This window comes from Pleurodeles waltl, chromosome 7 (genome assembly GCF_031143425.1).
Source record: "Pleurodeles waltl isolate 20211129_DDA chromosome 7, aPleWal1.hap1.20221129, whole genome shotgun sequence".
NCBI classification, from domain to species: Eukaryota; Metazoa; Chordata; class Amphibia; order Caudata; family Salamandridae; genus Pleurodeles; species Pleurodeles waltl.
In genome coordinates, this window is record NC_090446.1 from 431,007,188 (window position 1) to 431,028,183 (window position 20,996).

Sequence of the window (20,996 nt, forward strand, 5' to 3'; positions counted from 1 at the left end):
AGGTGCCAACAAGCTTTGGCGATGGCAAAAGTACGTTTTTTATCAAAATGGTGCTGGCTGGACCCAGGAGGGACCAGGGGGCCTCACCTCTGTGTGAGGGGGAAGAGGGGGCTCTCAGCACTTTAGAGAGCCCCAGGATGCCAGCCAGCACCCCCAGAAGCCGCAGGATCTGGGTTCAAAGGAGGTGCAAAACATAGTTGATGCAGCACAACAAAAGAATGTCTTGTGCCGCAGGAGAACAACTCAGTGAGTTGAGCATCGCATGGTGAAGTGCTGGGGACCTGGGCCAGGCTGTGCATGAAGGAATTTTGCAAAGAGTACACAGAGGCCTCAGGAGGCGCAGAAGACACAATACACAGGGGTACCATCGTTCTCATGGAAGGCAAGGTCTTACCTCCTCCAAATTGCGTCAGCAGGACCTCAGGACAGTCTGTGTCAATGATGTCCACCCTCTGTGTCCTTAGGAGCACGCTCGTTGTCGTGAGAGGAGTCCCAGGGTACCAGTCGTTGCCTTGGAAGGTGCCTGCTTGGAGCAGGGGAGTGACTCTGTCACTCCACAGGAGATTTCTTCGGTTCTTCTGGTGCAAGATGAAGACCGGGAGTCCCCAGAGCGTGCACACCGTGGAAACTGTTGCAGTCGCTGACTTGGAGCTGAGGTTGCTGAAAGAAAAGTGTCTCTTGTAGACAGTTTGTTGCAGTTAAAGGGTTTCATGGATCAGGCTGCGGTTGATCCGAGGTCAGAAGAGTCTGAAGTGGTTGCAGAGGATTCCTGAAGGAAACTTGCAAGCAGAATCTGAAGAGAACCCACAGGAGAGACCCTAAATAGCCCTGAGAGGGGGATTGGCTACCTTACCAGGTATGGACCTATCAGGAGGGGTCTCTGACGTCATCTGCTGGCACTGGCCACTCAGAGCCCTCCAGAATGCCCCCACACCTTGCAAAACAAGATGGCTGAAGTCTGGGACACACTGGAGGATCTGTGGGCACCACCCCGGGGTGGTGATGGACAGGGGTGTGGTCACTCCCCTTTCCTTTGTCCAGTTTCCCACCAGAGCAGGGTAGAAGGGGTCCCTGAACCAGGGTAGACTGGTTTATGCAAGGAGAGCACCATCTGTGCATTTCAAAGCATTTCCAGAGTCTGGGGAGGCTACCCCTCCCCAGCCTGCAACACCTATTTCCAAATGCTTTGTTCTGCCTTCCTGGGACTGGGCTGCCCAGACCCCAGGAGGGCAGAACCCTGTCTGTGAGGTGGCAGCAGCTGTAGCTGCAGTGCAAACCTCAGAGAGCTGGTTTGGCAGTACTTGGGCAGAACCCTGTCTGTGAGGTGGCAGCAGCTGTAGCTGCAGTGCAAACCTCAGAGAGCTGGTTTGGCAGTACTTGGGATTCATGGTGGAGCCCCCAGGATGCATGGAATTGGCTCACCAATACCAGATTTGTAATGGGGGACAATTCCATGATCTTAGACATGTTACATGGCCATATTCGGATTTACCATTGTGAAGCTACATATAGGTATTTACCTATATGTAGTGCACGCGTGTAATGGTGTCCCCGCACTCACAAAGTCCAGGAAATGGCCCTGAACAATGGGGTGTCACGTTTGCTAATGCAAGGGTGCCCTCACACTTGGTAACTTTGCACCTAACCTTCAGAAAGTGAAGGTTAGACATATAGGTGACTTATTAGTTACTTAAGTGCAGTGAAAATGGCTGTGAAAAAGTGTGTGCACTATTTCGCGCAGGCTGCAATGGCAGTCCTGTGTAAGGGTTTGTCTGAGCTCCCTATGGGTGGCAAAAGAAATGCTGCAGCCCATATGGATCTCCTGGAACCCCAATGCCCTGGGTATCTAGTTACCATATACTAGGGACTGATAAGAGGGGGTCCAGTGTGCCAATTGAAATTAGTAAATTAAGTCACTGGCCTACAGTGACAAATTTAAAAGCAGAGAGAACATAAGCACTGAGGTTATGATTAGCAGAGCCTCAGTGACACAGTTAGGCACTACACATGCACACATTAGGCCACAAACTATGAGTGCTGGGGTCCTGGCTAGCATGATCCCAGTGACACAGCAAAAACACACTCACACACACTCACAAACAGGCCAAAAGTGGGGGTAACCATGCTAGAAAGAGGCTACTTTCCTACACAACCCCCCCCCCCAAACGAAGGACAATAAGGCTAACCTTGGCCAGTTGAGACATTATTTTCTAAGTGCTGATAAGTGGTGACTAGATCTGCAATAGAGTGGTTACTCCCTTTATCATCCACTATATAGTTACTTCCCTGGGGGGATGTAAACTACCCTGTTTGGAGATTTTTACCTAACCAACAGTGAGTGTAAATTCTCAGAGTTCCTATTAGTATGTTTTTAAGTTGGGCAGTGTGATTGGTCCACTGGGCCTATGTCAAATGCAGGAAATACTAGACAGGGATGCTGTCTCAATAAAGCCATAGCTGGGCAAAAACGTTGTCCATATGGCTGTAAGAGAGAACAGGGTTGCTGTTTCTCTTGATTTGGAGCAGGGCAGAGCTGCTGTCCTATAAGCTCCACACCAGGACACGGCTGCTGTCCTAAGTGTTTAGAGGCAGTGCAGGGCTGCTGCACTAAAGTTTCTCTGGGAGGGTTCGAGGGATTCTCCATATTTATTAAAATGATGCATTTTAGCACATCTGGATTAGTAGTTCCACAGAGAGGTACTTTTACCCCTGGGAGTCCAGCTGTGGAGATGATGGCTACTTTGGTACAGGTTCCACCCCAATAGAGGTTTCTACCACCACAGGAATGGTATCCTTAGTGGCAGGGTGGGGAAGGGATACTTTGATACCCTTCTTACCTGTTGGTGGAGAGGGATCCTGAGATTTCAGGCCTTTTTCTCTCCTTTGCTTTTTCATTTAACCAGAAATGAGAGGAAGCAATTCCTCAGGGATACCCAGCATGGATGCATGGGTATTAAACTCTACCTCAGCCCAACCTGAGGCCTCTAGGTCATTCCCTAAGAGACAATCTACAGGTAAGCTAGGTGATACCACCACCTGCTTAGGGCAAGTAACTCCACCCCAGCTTAGTTGAACTACAGCTAAGGGGAGAGACTGAGTGGAGTTATTGACATCAGTAACTTGGTACTTCTGTCGAAGGAGGTGTTGTGCAGGTGACACTAGGTTTTCAGTCACCAAAGTGATACTGGCACCTGTTTCCCTAGAGGCCTGGGCCTCAACACCATTTATTATGATTGACTGCCTGTACGTATCCTTGTTAAGGGGACAAGCAGCCAAGGTGGCAAGGCCAATGCCACCAGGTGTGACAGAAACGGTCTTGGGACTGTCTACCCCAGTTTCTATTATGGTCCCAAAATTGAACCCAACTACACCTTTAGTTTGACTATTGCCAGTAGTCCCACCAATATCACCACTACTGCTACGGGCACTAGAGTCTGATGTCTTAGTGGTGGTAGGCTCAGGGGCTTTACCTGTGCAGGGCTTATCCCCTGGCCAATGGCCTTTATTTTTACACACATAGCACCAAGGCTTTTTTTGATTGTGTGAAGAGTTTGAAGAAGATGAAGAAGTTTTATCCCCACACCCAGATGAGTGTTTTGGACCTGAAGAAGGATCTTTATGTTTACTTTTATCCCCATGCTTGTCCTGAGATTTTTCTCCATCTTTCTTCTTGCCATCCTTGTCACCCCCTGTATGAGCTTTTCTGCTCACCCTTGTTCTGACCCATTTGTCTGCCTTCTTTCACAATTCTTGGGGAGAGGTCAGATCTGAGTCCACAAGATACTGATATAACAAGTCAGACACAAAAGTATTCAAGATATGCTCTCTCATAATCAAGTTATATAGGCTTTCATATTCAGTCACCTTACTGCCATGTAACCTTCCTTCTAGGGCCTTCACAAAACAGTCCACAAAGTCTGTCCAGTCCTGTGATGACTCTTTTCTGGTCTCTCTGAACTTAAGTCTGTACTGTTCAGTGGTTAAGCCCAGACCAATCGAAGAGTGCATTTTTAAGAACCTGGTAATTATCTGCATCATCCTCTCTGTCAATCAGAAGTCTGTCTCTACCTTTGCCAGAGAAGGATAACCAAAGGATAGCAGCCCACTGTACATGAGGGACCCTCTGAACTTCACAGGCCCTCTCAAGTGCAGCAAACCACTTGTTGATGTCATCACCATCCTTGTAAGGAGGGACAACTTTGTGCAGATTATTCGAATCAAATGAAGGTTCCCTCACATTTATATTTCTAAAACTGCTTTTGCCACCATGGGGAACTAACCCCAATCCCTGCCTCGCTTTCTCCCCAGCCAGGGATTCCCTGTCAAAGGCCAACTGCTGCTGCATTAGCTTCAGTCTGGCCTCCTCTAACCTCAGCTTTCTGAGTTCCCTATCCAGGGACTGGTCCTCAGGGTTAGAATTATGTGAAGGTTCTGAAACAGAGGTAACATGAGAGTTTGCAGAGGCAGACCTATCTCTAACAGGGGCTACTATAATGACCTGGCCTCTAGGGGTGAAGGAAGCCCTACTTGTGTATGAACCCTTCCCACTACCAGTTATACTAGGGGGCTTGTTGACAGATAGGTCTGTGGAAGGACCCTCCCCAGGATTGTCATCTTGCTCCTCTGAGCTTTCCTGGTTGGAGTTATCCTCTACCTCTTCCTCAGTGCTGATTCGCTGGTCATCCTAAAGGAAGATGTTTAAGAGGTACTCCTTATTGGGGTTCTTCCCAATCCCTAAATTTATTTCAATGCAGAGCCCCTTCAAGATTTTATAGTTTAAATTCTCATATGTAGTCTTGACAGCTCTAGGGGTGGCTTCTACAGAAGACATATTGAAAGAAAAAAGATTAGGAAAGTGAGTAAAAAGTTAGTAGAATAACAGAGCTAACTTTTTAGAGAAAAGAAGAAAACTTTTCAGACCTTTGTAAAAACATTTGCAAAGTTTAAAGAACTTTTAAGAAAGTTAGAAAATTGTTTCTAGGTTTGTATTATGTATGCTCTAAGTATTGGAGCAAGCTTTTGTTGTTAAAAGTACAGGTAACAAAGTGGTAAAGCAATTTCAAGTACTCATCCCACCGCTGCACCACCACTGTAGGAGGCTGGCCTGGTTTGTAGTGGGTACCTTGGGTACTTACACCTTACACCAGGTTCCAGTTATCCCTTGTTAGTGAATGTAGTAATGTTCTAGCAGCTTAGGCTGATAGAGGTAGCTATAGCAGAGCAGCTTAGGCTGAACTAGGAGACATGCAAAGCTCATGCAATACCACTTATAGTTACACAGTACTTACACACAAGTAAAGATCAGTGTTACCAAAACTAAAGGTACTTATTAGGGTGACACAGTACCAAAAATATCTTAGAGACAATACTCCTTCTGGAGTGAAGAATTATACACAATATATACACTAGACACCAAAATTAGACAAGTAAATAGTCATAGAACAATGCAAACAGTAGGAAATCCTATAGAATGCAATGGGAGAAAATAGGTCTAAGGGCAACACAAACCATATACTAAAAAAAGTGAATCGCGAATTCCCCTCTAGACAAGTGTAGTGTGTGCAGAATCACTGGGAGAGTAAGAATACAGTTAAGGTAAGTAAATTACCCCACCCCAGTGTCCAGAAAAGCAGGAGAATAGTACTGCAAGTTTCCTTAGGACACACTACACCTCATTTTGGGGATTTTGCAGCAGCCAACCAAGTCTGCAAAGAACAAATGCTGGATTATTGGACCTGAAGACCTGCAAAGGAAGGAGACCAAGTCCAGAAGTCAAAAGAAGTTCCAGGAAGGACAGGAGCCCCTGCCAACCCAGAAGCGGGTGCAAAAGAAGAGTCCCCAGTTAGTAGAAGACTGCAGAAATGCATCCTAGGAAGATGCCAGCAGGTTCCTGCATGATGCAAAAGATGTCCCACGGCGTGAAGATTGTTGCAGACGAGATTTCTTGTTGGAAGGTGCCAACAAGCTTTGGCGATGGCAAAAGTACGTTTTTTATCAAAATGGTGCTGGCTGGACCCAGGAGGGACCAGGGGGCCTCACCTCTGTGTGAGGGGGAAGAGGGGGCTCTCAGCACTTTAGAGAGCCCCAGGATGCCAGCCAGCACCCCCAGAAGCCGCAGGATCTGGGTTCAAAGGAGGTGCAAAACATAGTTGATGCAGCACAACAAAAGAATGTCTTGTGCCGCAGGAGAACAACTCAGTGAGTTGAGCATCGCATGGTGAAGTGCTGGGGACCTGGGCCAGGCTGTGCATGAAGGAATTTTGCAAAGAGTACACAGAGGCCTCAGGAGGCGCAGAAGACACAATACACAGGGGTACCATCGTTCTCATGGAAGGCAAGGTCTTACCTCCTCCAAATTGCGTCAGCAGGACCTCAGGACAGTCTGTGTCAATGATGTCCACCCTCTGTGTCCTTAGGAGCACGCTCGTTGTCGTGAGAGGAGTCCCAGGGTACCAGTCGTTGCCTTGGAAGGTGCCTGCTTGGAGCAGGGGAGTGACTCTGTCACTCCACAGGAGATTTCTTCGGTTCTTCTGGTGCAAGATGAAGACCGGGAGTCCCCAGAGCGTGCACACCGTGGAAACTGTTGCAGTCGCTGACTTGGAGCTGAGGTTGCTGAAAGAAAAGTGTCTCTTGTAGACAGTTTGTTGCAGTTAAAGGGTTTCATGGATCAGGCTGCGGTTGATCCGAGGTCAGAAGAGTCTGAAGTGGTTGCAGAGGATTCCTGAAGGAAACTTGCAAGCAGAATCTGAAGAGAACCCACAGGAGAGACCCTAAATAGCCCTGAGAGGGGGATTGGCTACCTTACCAGGTATGGACCTATCAGGAGGGGTCTCTGACGTCATCTGCTGGCACTGGCCACTCAGAGCCCTCCAGAATGCCCCCACACCTTGCAAAACAAGATGGCTGAAGTCTGGGACACACTGGAGGATCTGTGGGCACCACCCCGGGGTGGTGATGGACAGGGGTGTGGTCACTCCCCTTTCCTTTGTCCAGTTTCCCACCAGAGCAGGGTAGAAGGGGTCCCTGAACCAGGGTAGACTGGTTTATGCAAGGAGAGCACCATCTGTGCATTTCAAAGCATTTCCAGAGTCTGGGGAGGCTACCCCTCCCCAGCCTGCAACACCTATTTCCAAATGCTTTGTTCTGCCTTCCTGGGACTGGGCTGCCCAGACCCCAGGAGGGCAGAACCCTGTCTGTGAGGTGGCAGCAGCTGTAGCTGCAGTGCAAACCTCAGAGAGCTGGTTTGGCAGTACTTGGGCAGAACCCTGTCTGTGAGGTGGCAGCAGCTGTAGCTGCAGTGCAAACCTCAGAGAGCTGGTTTGGCAGTACTTGGGATTCATGGTGGAGCCCCCAGGATGCATGGAATTGGCTCACCAATACCAGATTTGTAATGGGGGACAATTCCATGATCTTAGACATGTTACATGGCCATATTCGGATTTACCATTGTGAAGCTACATATAGGTATTTACCTATATGTAGTGCACGCGTGTAATGGTGTCCCAGCACTCACAAAGTCCGGGGAAATGGCCCTGAACTATGTGGGAGCACCTTTGCTAGTGCAAGGGTGCCCTCACACTTAGTAACTTTGCACCTAACCTTCAGCAAGTGAAGGTTAGACATATAGGTGACTTATAAGTTACTTAAGTGCAGTGGAAATGGCTGTTAAATAGTGTGTGCACTATTTCACGCAGGCTGCAATGGCAGTCCTGTGTAAGGGTTTGTCTGAGCCCCCCATGGGTGGCAAAAGAAATGCTGCAGCTCATATGGATCTCCTGGAACCCCCAATGCCCTGGATATCTAGGTACCATATACTAGGGACTTATAAGGGGGGTCCAGTGTGCCAAGTGAAATTGATAAATGAAGTCACTGACCTACAGTGACAAATGTAAAAGCAGAGAGAGCATAAACACTGAGGTTCTGGTTAGCAGAGCCTCAGTGACACAGTTAGGCACTACACAGGCATACACATTAGGCCACAAACTATGAGCACTGGGGTCCTGGCTAGCAGGATACCAGTGACACAGCAAACACACACTGACACACACTCACAAACAGCCCAAAAGTGGTGGTAACCATCCTAGGAAGAGGCTACTTTCCTACAGCCCCCTTTCTCAACTGTAAGTTAAAATCGTGGATAATAAATTGACCTCTGTGAAAAACAGTTAATGGATCCTTTTCAATACTAAAAATATAGAAAATATGGTTTTCCTCTTTTCTGCCTCTTAATTACGTGTTCCATTTTATTCGGGTGTCCATTTCTACATCTTCCAATATTTCAAATTTTCCAAACATCTTTTATCTTTTAACCATTTTTCGCCTCAATAAAAGTACACTTCTTGATTTTATCATTCTTGACATTATCTGCAGATTTTCTGCAGCAGGTTTAAAACATTGGATTTTATGGTCTTGATTCAATAGTAGGGATTGAATCATCGTATGCAGGGGCAGCTGGAAGTCTGTAACGTGGCGTGAGGACTGTGGAGAGGCCCGCTATCTCGCCTCCTCCCTCATCTATTGGGAACTGCATACATTGAAAGAGCATAATGACCTTAAATGCACAAGTACTTTTGTTGGAGGATTCTTCATCTTTGCAGCGCCTCACGGTTGGTCCCTGTGAAAACAACACACTGTGGGAATGTGCCGTTGCTCCGCCGGAATGCAAAGCAACCCCCTATACAAGCAAGGCTGGTCATGGCTGCTTTCATCTTCCGGTAAACAGCTGACCTTACTGTGACAGGCGAAGAGGGGATGGGTGTCGGATGTGTGGAGAGAGAGAAGGGGTACGGAATGTGTCCAAGCTGCATCAGGAGTACACAAGGCAAAGAAACTCCCAGACTTGAAAGCAGACAGTTAGGGAAAGATAACAATTCTTGATTGCTCTGTAGTTCTATCTACTAAGCCATCTGCCTGCTGGCCAGATGATCAGAACTCACCGTTGAGTAGATTCTGGTGCTCAGTATCATCAAGACCCTCTTTGCTCCACCACAGAATCAATCAAGTACTAAATCTACTGAAACATTTTTTTCCTTGAGGTATCTTTGCTCTGCAAACCCCATGCTTATGTTTAAGGTTTTGCTGTCTTGATTTTATAGAGTTTCACGGATAGGTAGGTCAGCATGTAGTTTTATCCTTTCCTATTTATACATTTTTATGTGCATTTGCTCCCTTACTACACTCATGTGCGCAACCCCAGGCTTTCCTATTTCTACTAATTAACCTGCTGCCTACGAAGGGAGGAGGTGCAATCATAAGTCCTGTAATCAAGTGTTGTGGGGTTAGGTCGAATGCAAAGCATTGGAATATCAAAGAGAGACAAAAGGAAAAATCTTTAATAGCGGTCCCTAATTTCTTTGCCTCCAAACTGATATGAGCAGCCAAAGAAATGATGATAGATGGGCTTCCATTAAAACAAAACTAGCCCGAAAGTGTGAAAATCAATGAGGATTCTCTGAGAAAGAAATGCATCTCATCAGAGCCAATGTTGTTGGACTCCTGCATTGCTACTTCAGGAAGTCTGATGGCAGCGAGAGTCTGTGCACTTTTGTGTACGCAAGTTTGGGATGCTTTTGATTGGAACAAACATCTACACTACCTGCTATTAGAGCCATCACATTGCACAAAGAGTGCCTTCATGCTGCCATAAATTTTAACCTGAAAGGGAACCACCTCAAATCGGTTCCAGGACCTTAGACACTGGATCCACAGCCTCAGTCTCGAAATTAACCATAAAAGTGGGATCCAAACACCCCCACTTTGTTCCAGATCTGATTCATTCTTGACCAAGGAATGGAGTACTCCACAGAGTACCGAAAGATATTCTGTGAAACTAGGGATTGTGTCTGCATGACAGCCAGTCTCCTAGAGGTGAAGGAGCATCACCTGAAGACTGCAACCTGCTGGAGAAGCTATGGGAAGGCCTAGTGACTGAAAGACTGATTCCCTGCTCAGGGAGGTGAGGAGAGCACCTGGTCATGCAGAAGGAGAGTCTGCACAGACGGAGAAGCCCAGCTCTGCCCCTGGTTTGTGGGATTCCAGAAGAAGCTGAGTATCCAGTGGAAGCATCACCTACAGGGGGGACCTGTGATGTGGGAGGTTTTCTAATCTCCATGGCCATGGTTCTAGTGGTGAGCTGCATGAAGAAGTGCTAGTGCATAACCCCTGCTACATGATACTTTGACACTGGGAGGATTGCTACTACTGCCAGCATGCATCATGCATGAGGGACTGGTTGCTGAAGCAGTGTCTACCACAGTCCAGAGGCTTACCTGCCAGGGGCATCTGAGAGAGAGAGGGAAAGAGAAGCAAAACCACCACACCTGTGAAGAGACATCATTAAAGACTCTGACCGGTGTATGCCAATGTGCATACCAGCCATTGCACGCTAGGCAAAGTTGTGCCGAGCAGGTAACAGTGAATCACAGCTTCCAGAGATTGATAGACCAAGAGGCTGTAAATGTGAGCAAAACAAAACCAGAAAATGGAGATATGCTTATCAGTAAGATTCTTTATCGCTAACAAACTGTGGAAACTGATCTACCAGTTGCCCAGGGGCAGCTGTTCAGTGAAACTTGCACATGTGCCTAATTTTGTATCAACTCAACCAATGGGAAGGGACCACCCTAAACAGAAGGAGATGAAATCGTAGAGCAGGGATGTGGGTGCAGTATTTCAGTAGAAACCCAGAGATGAGATTGTTTAATCTTAAATCTGATACCTATCGAATTGTGTAATAATTTGTACAGTTGAAATCTCTTTTCTCAAAAGCTGAGTACTGAGCTGGATAGTGATTTACTGGTGGTGCTAGCTGATTGTTGATTTCTGAGTCGTTGCTTCCCACACTACACCCCTGAGGAGTCTTTAATCACTACCACAATCATGAGAGTCAAGCGTGGAAAGAGTGTACTTGGCTCAGTTTGCAGAGCCAGTGTAGGACGGATGCCAAAGCACAGGTGGCACACAACCTCAACCACCCCTGTTATGTCCCAAAAGGCTCTGTCCCCCTGAGGCCCTCTGAACAGGATCTGACAACTTAACATCTCCTAAGTATATTCAGCCATGACATAGTTATCACATTCAAGGGGTCATTATGACCCTGGTGGACGGCAGTAATTTGCGGAAAGGTACTGCCAACAGGCTGGCGGTACCTTTCCCCAAATGATGACGATGGCGGTTTGGCTCAAGCCAAACCGCCAATGTACCACTCCGTCCGCCAGGATGGTAACAGCTGTCGGACTGGAGACTTCAGTCTCCAGCCAGGCGGCAGTCACAATCCCACCCTCGGGATTATGACCCCACCTACCGCCATGGTTTTCGTGGCAATCTTACCGCCACGAAAATCATGGCGGTAGGCACTATCAGTGCCAAGGAATTCCTCCCCTGGCACTGATAGAGGTCTCCACCGCCCCTCCCCAAAGCCCTCCCCAACCCTCCCCCTCCTGACCCCCCGACATCAACACACCCACAAGCGCAGACATCCACAATCATACACTCACACATACCCACATCCACACACGCATGCACACATACATACCCACACACCGCAACACACACTAACATACATTGTCGCACACATGCATTCACAACACACAACATACACGTACACTTACATTCAGCCATTCACACACGCATTCCATGCGACTCACACCCGCATGCACGCATTCAAAAACAGACTCACCCCCACACACACACACACAACACCACACATGCACACAACACCCCCTTTTCCTGTCGGAGAACCCGACTTACCTGCTTGAAGGGGGTCCTCCGGCAGGACACGGGATGCAGCGCTGCTGCCAGCAGCAGCGTCCGCCAGCAAAACAATGCCAGGCCGTATGATGGGACATGATACGGTAGGTGGTGTCTTGCTGGTGTGGGTCTGTTGCTGGCAGCAACGCTTACCGTCGTCCGCCGCCATGACCGTCGACTGAATTCCGCCAGCCTTCTGGCAGTATTCCATCTACGGTCATAAGGCGGTTGGCGGCTGGTAGACACGGCGACGGTATGTTGGCGGCTGTTGCCGTGGCTGTAGGTGGCATTTTCCGCCAATGTCATAATGTGGGCCTCAATTCTTCATATCGTACATGCAGTGCATACAGAGAGCAATAATCTTTCACTGTGGTAGACTCTTACTTTAACCCTTCAGTGCTAAGGATGAGATGGTCTAATTGTGGAGTTTACTCCACTCCTACATATATAATCCGTTTATGCCAATGAAAAAATTAATGCACTTATACATGATTATATGGCAGAGTTAAAAAAAACCTAGTAACCTTTTGTCACACATATGAAAAGGGACAATCGATACAGAGGATGACCGAAAAGCAAATCAGTTATCCTCCACCTTTTAAGCGTGGACAGGATGTCTTCAATGTCCAACTATTTTAGAAGCTATGCTAGCACTGTTTAACTTATTTGCATATTTTTAAGATAATTTGTTCTTATCTACGGAAAACATTTGTGTTGAAAATTATGATCTTATAGTGGGGTTGCAATGGTCACACATTATTGTAGTGCTTTTATAATGGTAAATGGCTCCTGGAGACATTCTTAATAATTGCAGTATTATGAGGGCACACGCTTTTTTCGCTGCAGTTCAGTAAAATTACAGGAAACGTTTGTAACGCTATTGAGTGGAATAAACATCTGTGACGCGATTACTGGGACGTCTTTTCTCTTTGAAGTATTACCGGAATGAATGGAGGAATTTACAGCTCATATAGTGTGACGTATACCTCAAAATAAGTGTCCAATCGCTCTTAATTGACAACAGCCCTTTGAAAAGAAAGAAGAGACTCTGGAAACGGAAAATGGGAACTTAAAATGTTAAGTTAAAAAGGCAGGGGTCATCTGTTTACGAAAACTGGCAACGTTGGTGTTGGTTTGAACCCTGAGAGAAAAGGGCATGTCAGGATCTGAGTTTTTTATGCCCGGGAATCAGTGCTTAGTTTGTGCTTGTTGTTTCCGGTGCGGAGCACCGGCACTTATTTTTGAGGGCCGGCGCTTTTTTTTCTGCCTCAAACGCACTGCGAGCAAAAGACACATATGGGGAAGACGCAGGAAGAGAAAACGAATGGCGATGGTTTCAGTATTACTCTGCCTCAGTATTCTGATTGTAGCTGCCGCGTCTTTAAGTGGGGGGCTTAGGGCACCGGCACGTTTCTGTTTACAAATTAAGCCCTGCCGGGAATGGATAGCAGATGCTGGGCTACAGAGTGCAGAGTCCGGGTTGGGAGGTGACGGACACAAAGGGAAGATATGTCATTGTCTATACTGGTGCCATAAGAGCTTTATGACAAAGGCAGAGTGTTTTTAAGGGACTACATGGACTCTGTGAATCGAATATTTTGGAAGCCTGGCTAGTAGTGAGTTACAGTAGTCCAGGCTGGAGAGTATCCGGGCGCCAGCCATTGTAACTCTGGATGCTGCAGGAAGACAAGGAAGGATCTTCCAGATGACAGTAAGCAGCCGCACACATGTAGTTGTAAGCATATTTATGTGTGGTTCTAAGGTCAGACTTGATTTGAAGGTGATTCCTAGATTTATAGCCTACTGAACAGGAATTGGAAATGACCCCAGTACTGACGACCAGGTTTTTTAATTGACGTTCCCACATCTCACAAGCGTATCCGGCCACTGTTGCAGCTATCGCTTCCACCTGGATTGGAACACCTAGAAATTTGTATCCAAATAACAGCTAGTCTCAAACACAATATTCTGGCAGTGGGCACCTTCCTTAATGCGAGCTTCATCTGAGTAGCAGGCATGTACCCGGAATTGGGTAGAAGCGCTGATTTAGGAGTGGAGCCTACTACTCAATTCCGAGGGCTGCAGTAAATTCGCATTTGGTTGCAAAAGGTGCAAGTGTCCAATTTCAAGTTGTCGGTTCTATGCAAATTGCACTTGCATCTACATTTTTCACATGCCGAGTTCCTACCAAGTAATTGCAGGAGGTATTTTTGTGGGGGAAACTGTGTGGATCATAAATACCTGTATGAATTTTATCTCCCTTATTCCAATGTGAAATCGTACAACTACAGAAACTGCAAAAAACGCCTTGATTAAAACCAATCAGTAACAGTATTCAGATTTCGAGCCTCATTTTTTCACCACACAGCCAGTACGTCCAGAACTGTACACCATGGGTAGATGGTTCAAAAAATTCTCAAATGGAGGCAGCCAGCTGCAGCAGAGGATGGCATGCCCTGGCTCTGCGGGCACTGGGGAGTTTGAACATCTTGATCTGAAGGAATGTAGCAACTTGTCTTAAGTAGAGCACACCAACAGTGCTTCTTTGGTGTCTAAAGTTGGTATTAATTTCAATGGCAACAGACACACAAGGCCTTTGTCATTCTCTACCTCAATTGCTCTAGTGCTTCCTCTGAAATGCAAACGAATGAAAGATGTTACCTCTGGGGGACCAGTTTTTATGGCAGAATGGGGCACATGTTTAGAAGCCAATCACATGGTGGTCTGTGTTTGAAAACAATATTTCTAGTAAAACAGAATAGGTCCAATCTTTCTGTCGTTTTTACATCTGTTGGGGATAAACTAGCATATGGTCAACATGATGTGCACTGGTGAGACACAGTGGCTACTTCACGAGGGCGGTCTAAGTGGTGGCCAGACTGCTCCCAATACAAGTAACAAGGTCGCTGGTAACAAGAAGTCTTGGGAGGTGTACAGGCTGACAATCTAGTAGAGATGGGTTTTGATTCTTTGGGTAATGGAGACAAATTTTGTAAGGGATCTATACAAATGCTTTTTCTGATTTTAATCAGTTTGCTCCCAAGTATAAGACCAAGTTGTTGGAGGTTTTGTGAAACTATTTTAAAAAGGCTCGAATGTTGCAGACCTTCCTGTGTGCTTAGTGCATGGTGTTCTTTTGGGCCACAAACCTGGACCATTCTTGACATGCATACATAGGTCACTCAAACCAATGCCAGCCATGCTTGCCAACAAGAAAACCCCCTCACTCTACTCACCCCACCCATCTTAACTTTACATGACTTCGCAGCCTCCATTTCTAGCACCGACAACCATAAACATCCCACAATTCCAACCCGAACTGGTCGTGACCCATTCAACTTTGCTCCATGTGATGGAAACGCCCTCAATTAATGCATTTATGGCTATGTTCATCCCAGAAACTAAGATTGACTATATGTCTTCAGGCACCCTCACGCCATTTGGCCATCACCTCTCTCACTTCGCACACCACTGTAATGAAACTTATATGCATTGTCGTCTCTCTTTGCTTTCACAGTTCGACCTACAGTGCAGGTCCTGGATAAAGGATGGTCCAAGAAGCACTTCATGCTCTTCCTGTGCAATGTCACCAGTTTCTACCCACCTGAAATCTCAGTGCTGTGGACTGTCAATGGGAATCCTGCCGACATCCCCACACCTGCAAGGAAGTGGCACAACCAGGATGGCACATTCAGTCTGGAGGAGTCATACCTGTTTGAACCTTACTCCAGGCACAATGGGGCGATCTTTTCCTGCATAGTGCGACATGCCACCATCCAGGGCACAGCCAGAGACAGCATAAAGCTTGTCAGTGAGTGCATGGCTAGCAGTGCAGCATGCATTGTGTCTGTTCATCTGCCTTAGATATGTGTACCACTTGGCCTCAGCATGGGCAGGTTTAGAAAAAAAGATGAAAGTAGTTCAAGCATTGCTGAGGGAGTTGGAGATGCTGACCCTCAGCTTGTGCAGTTGGGGAGGATAGTGTAATAACCATTGCATAAGGAGTGTGACGTGGCTCAGTTAGCCAGCATGGTGGAAGCAGAGTATGGGTCAAATTGTATTTGATTTGTCAACAACTGCCCTCAACAAACATGATGGACCATTTGAGAAGGACAAATGCTGTACTGGGTGCCATTTGTATTTACTTTTAACCAGTATAGATGGGATGGAGATAGAGGCAAACTGTGCAGAGATCAATAAGTCACTACCCTCGGCTAGCACAGAGATCAAGAGAGGGCAGTGAGGTAAGCATGGTGAGTGAGGGGTGGCTGCTTCAGCCAAACTGGGGTGGGGCAAAATGGGGTGCAGGTTAAGCAATCAACAGGAAGTGACTGTAATCTGCTCACAGCCAGCATGATAGGGAATGGTCAAGTATTGCATACAAACTTAGGGGGCACTGCCCTCAGACAGCATGTCAGGGGAGGGCAAAGTATTATACAAACACTGCCTTCAGCTAGCATAGGAGGGGACGGCCAAGCATCGTACAGGATGTGAGGGAGCACTACCGTCAGCCACCATGAGAAGGGAGGGCCCTTTGTACAAGGAGTAAAGGTAATGCTGCCGTTAGCCAGCTTTGTAGGGTGCAGTTATTGCATTAGGTGTGAAGGTTGACCTTCCTCAACAGATGGAAAGCAGATGGCAGTGGGCAGCTATTGAGTAGCAACTGATAGCTGTCCTCAGTCATGGGGAAATTATGTTGGAGCCTGGTAGCTCTCTGCGTGCCTCCATCACTAAACATCAAGGGGCAGGCGTGACGTCTTTTGAACGTCTACACCTGTACGTAATAATCCCCTTTTCAGTATCTGTTAGTTTTCTTGAATTGTTTTTATTAATTCCCCAAAGTATTCTCTGTCATGTCACTCCAATAGTAGGTATTGGGGCCCTCTTTGCTGGTCCGACAAGCCCCTGCACAAGTGTCCATTAGCCCTTTTACTGCTTTTGCTTGAGACCCTTCACCAGGATCAGTTGGTTCCTCAAACAAAAGAGTACATACACAATTATCCATGCTCTATAGAACCTTCACCCTAATATTTATTTGGGCTCCTCAAACTGTAACTTTTGGGCTTTGCTAAACTCCTCCAGCGTTATCCATTGGCCCCATATAGTAATATCAAAGACACTGGCCTCCAGTATTTGTTGTTGCACTCCAGCAGGATCCAGTTGGCCTCTCCTTCAGCATCTCATTAGCCCTTCCATTCATACTGATGTGGCCTATATCCTCTGGACACCTCCACAAGCATGCATCAGTCCAATCCACCAGCAACAACTGAGTCACACCAGTATGAGTCTGACTTCCACACCATTTTTAGCATCATCAAATAGGTTTCACTACTGCTATCCCTTAGGCCTTGCTCTTCACTTTGTTGATCTCCTCCCCTTCTTCCTCTCTAACTTTAATGCCCTTTCTCTACAGTCTCTCCCCACCTGCCAAACTGGATGTGGTACGTGTCTGCTGGATTGCTGCTGCTGGTAGGCCTCAGCTGCCTGCGTAGAAGAGGTAAGAGAAAAAGAGTGCACAAGCAAAACTCATGTCAAGCATAATATGATGAGCATAAATGAGTCAGAAACATTGAGGCAGTGATGGACATATCAGTTTGACCTATGTTTCCTGCAGCGATTCATTGCTGACACTGGAGACTCGGTGTAGGAGGCTGGACTGGCTTGTAGTGAGTACCAAGGGGTACTTACACCTTGCACCAGGCCCAGTTATCCCTTATTAGTGTATAGGGTGTCTAGCAGCTTAGGCTGATAGATAATGGTAGCTTAGCAGAGCAGCTTAGGCTGAACTAGGAGACGAGTGAAGCTCCTACAGTACCACTAGTGTCAAATGCACAATATCATAAGAAAACACAATACACAGATATACTAAAAATAAAGGTACTTTATTTTTATGACAATATGCCAAAAGTATCTCAGTGAGTACCCTCAGTATGAGGATAGCAAATATACACAAGATATATGTACACAATACCAAAAATATGCAGTATAGTATTAGAAAACAGTGCAAACAAATGTATAGTTACAATAGGATGCAATGGGGACACATAGGGATAGGGGCAACACAAACCATATACTCCAAAAGTGGAATGCGAACCACGAATGGACCCCAAACCTATGTGACCTTGTAGAGGGTCGCTGGGACTGTAAGAAAACAGTGAGGGTTAGAAAAATAGCCCACCCCAAGACCCTGAAAAGTGAGTGCAAAGTGCACTAAAGTTCCCCAAAGAGCACAGAAGTCGTGATAGGGGAATTCTGCAGGAAAGACACAAATCAGCAATGCAACAACAATGGATTTCCAAACAAGGGTACCTGTGGAACAAGGGGACCAAGTCCAAAAGTCACAAGCAAGTCGGAGATGGGCAGATGCCCAGGAAATGCCAGCTGTGGGTGCAAAGAAGCTGCTACTGGACAGTAGAAGCTGAAGATTCTGCGGGAACGACAAGGGCTAGAGACTTCCCCTTTGGAGGATGGATGCCCCACGCCGTGGAGAGTCGTGCAGAAGTGTTTTCCTGAAGAAAGACCGCAAACAAGCCTTGCTAGCTGCAAGTCGTGCGGTTAGGGTTTTTGGATGCTGCTGTGGCCCAGGAGGGACCAGGATATCGCCAATTGCGTCAGGGAACAGAGGGGGCACCCAGCAAGACAAGGAGCCCTCTCAGAAGCAGGCAGCACCCGCAGAAGTGCCGAAACAGGCACTACGAAGAGGAGTGAAACGGTGCTCACCCGAAGTCGCAAAAAGGAGTCCCACGTCGCCGGAGGACAACTTAGGAGGTCGTGCAATGCAGGTTAGAGTGCCGTGGACCCAGGCTTGGCTGTGCACAAAGGATTTCCGCCGGAAGTGCACAGAGGCCGGAGTAGCTGAAAAAGTCGCGGTTCCCAGCAATGCAGTCTGGCGTGGGGAGGCAAGGACTTACCTCCACCAAACTTGGACTGAAGAGTCACTGGACTGTGGGAGTCACTTGGACAGAGTTGCTGAGTTCAAGGGACCTCGCTCGTCGTGCTGAGAGGAGACCCAGAGGACCGGTGATGCAGTTCTTTGGTGCCTGCGGTTGCAGGGGGAAGATTCCGTCGACCCACGGGAGATTTCTTCGTAGCTTCTAGTGCAGAGAGGAGGCAGACTACCCCCACAGCATGCAACACCAGGAAAACAGTCGAGAAGGCGGCAGGATCAGCGTTACAAGGTTGCAGTAGTCGTCTTTGCTACTTTGTTGCAGTTTTGCAGGCTTCCAGCGCGGTCAGCAGTCGATTCCTTGGCAGAAGGTGAAGAGAGAGATGCAAAGGAACTCTGATGAGCTCTTCCATCCGTTATCTAAAGAAATCCCCAAAGCAGAGACACTAAATAGCAAGAAAAGGAGGTTTGGCTACCTAGGTGAGAGGATAGGCTAGCAACACAGGTAAGAGCCTATCAGAAGGAGTCTCTGACATCACCTGCTGGCCCTGGCCACTCAGAGCAGTCCAGTGTGCCAGCAGCACCTCTGTTTCCAAGATGGCAGAGGTCTGGTGCACACTGGAGGAGCTCTGGGCACCTCCCAGGGGAGGTGCAGGTCAGGGGAGTGGTCACTCCCCTTTCCTTTGTCCAGTTTCGCGCCAGAGCAGGGCTGAGGGGTCCCTGAACCGGTGTAGACTGGCTTATGCAGAAATGGGCACCATCTGTGCCCATGAAAGCATTTCCAGAGGCTGGGGGAGGCTACTCCTCCCCAGCCCTAACACCATTTTCCAAAGGGAGAGGGTGTAACACCCTCTCTCTGAGGAAGTCCTTTGTTCTGCCTTCCTGGGCCAGGCCTGGCTGGACCCCAGGAGGGCAGAAACCTGTCTGAGGGCTTGGCAGCAGCTGCAGTGAAACCCCGGGAAAGGCAGTTTGGCAGTGCCAGGGTCTGTGCTAGAGACCCATGGGATCATGGGATTGTGCCAACTATGCCAGGATGGTATAGAGGGGGCAATTCCATGATCATAGACATGTTACATGGCCATATTCGGAGTTACCATTGTGAAGCTACACATAGGTAGTGACCTATATGTAGTGCATGCGTGTAATGGTGTCCCCGCACTCAAAAAGTCCAGGGAATTGGCCCTGAACAATGTGGGGGCACCTTGGCTAGTGCCAGGGTGCCCACACACTAAGTAACTTAGCACCCAACCTTTACCAGGTAAAGGTTAGACATATAGGTGACTTATAAGTTACTTAAGTGCAGTGTAAAATGGCTGTGAAATAACGTGGACGTTATTTCACTCAGGCTGCAGTGGCAGGCCTGTGTAAGAATTGTCAGAGCTCCCTATGGGTGGCAAAAGAAATGCTGCAGCCCATAGGGATCTCCTGGAACCCCAACACCCTGGGTACCTCAGTACCATATACTAGGGAATTATAAGGGTGTTCCAGTATGCCAATGTAAATTGGTAAAATTGGTCACTAGCCTGTTAGTGACAATTTGAAAGAAATGACAGAGCATAACCACTGAGGTTCTGATTAGCAGAGCCTCAGTGAGACAGTTAGTCATAACACAGGTAACACATTCAGGCACACTTATGAGCACTGGGGCCCTGGCTGGCAGGGTCCCAGTGACACATACAACTAAAACAACATATTTACAGTGAAAAATGGGGGTAACATGCCAGGCAAGATGGTACTTTCCTACACTCGGTTAAAGTTCCATGAAATGTATTGGATCCCCTTGCCAGCCCACACTATCTTCCAAATCAGCTGCATCATTTACAAAGCCATACAACCAACACAACAGCTATCCTGCAGAGAGGATCACCATCTCTAGTGGTTCTTGGCACACCGGCAGCCAGGACACCATCAGACTGCAGTCTAAAAAGTGTAAAAAAGTTTTTTAAAAAAGACAACTGGCTTTTCTATCGACGCACCCAGGATCTGGAGCAATATCCCTGCATCCATCAGGCCACCCCATCATTGCTCCAGTGTAGGGAAGATTTGAAGACTCACTTCCTTAAAGAACACTACATAACAATGCATTGACCATCCCCAACTCAGCTTCTTAGCCTATTACTTAATGAGTGACAGCTCGGCTTTGACCTGGTACAGTTCTCTGCTGCCTTTTGGCTTGGTCTGCTTTATAGAATTGTGATATACATGCATACGTATCTCACTCTTAGTTTCCTTTCGTAGCATACCTTCAGGTAACTGCATTGAGCACTGTGATGTAATTCAAAGGACTGGAAATGTGCTGAGGTCAGGCTGCTTCAAAGGCTGACAGACTACAAAGTGTAAAATATCACAATGTGTGGGACGA

At 47.3% G+C, this 20,996-nt stretch overlaps 1 protein-coding gene across 1 annotated transcript in view; it reads left to right on the forward strand.

The window, feature by feature from the left end:
- LOC138304146 (uncharacterized) overlaps nucleotides 1–20,996 on the forward strand; it is a 621,705-nt gene that overhangs the window by 342,990 nt on the left and 257,719 nt on the right. Inside the window, exons 4-5 of the mRNA XM_069243948.1 lie at nucleotides 15,266–15,559; nucleotides 17,162–17,245. Coding sequence (XP_069100049.1) covers nucleotides 15,266–15,559; nucleotides 17,162–17,245 — 378 coding nt within the window. The remainder of the gene's footprint in view (nucleotides 1–15,265; nucleotides 15,560–17,161; nucleotides 17,246–20,996) is intronic.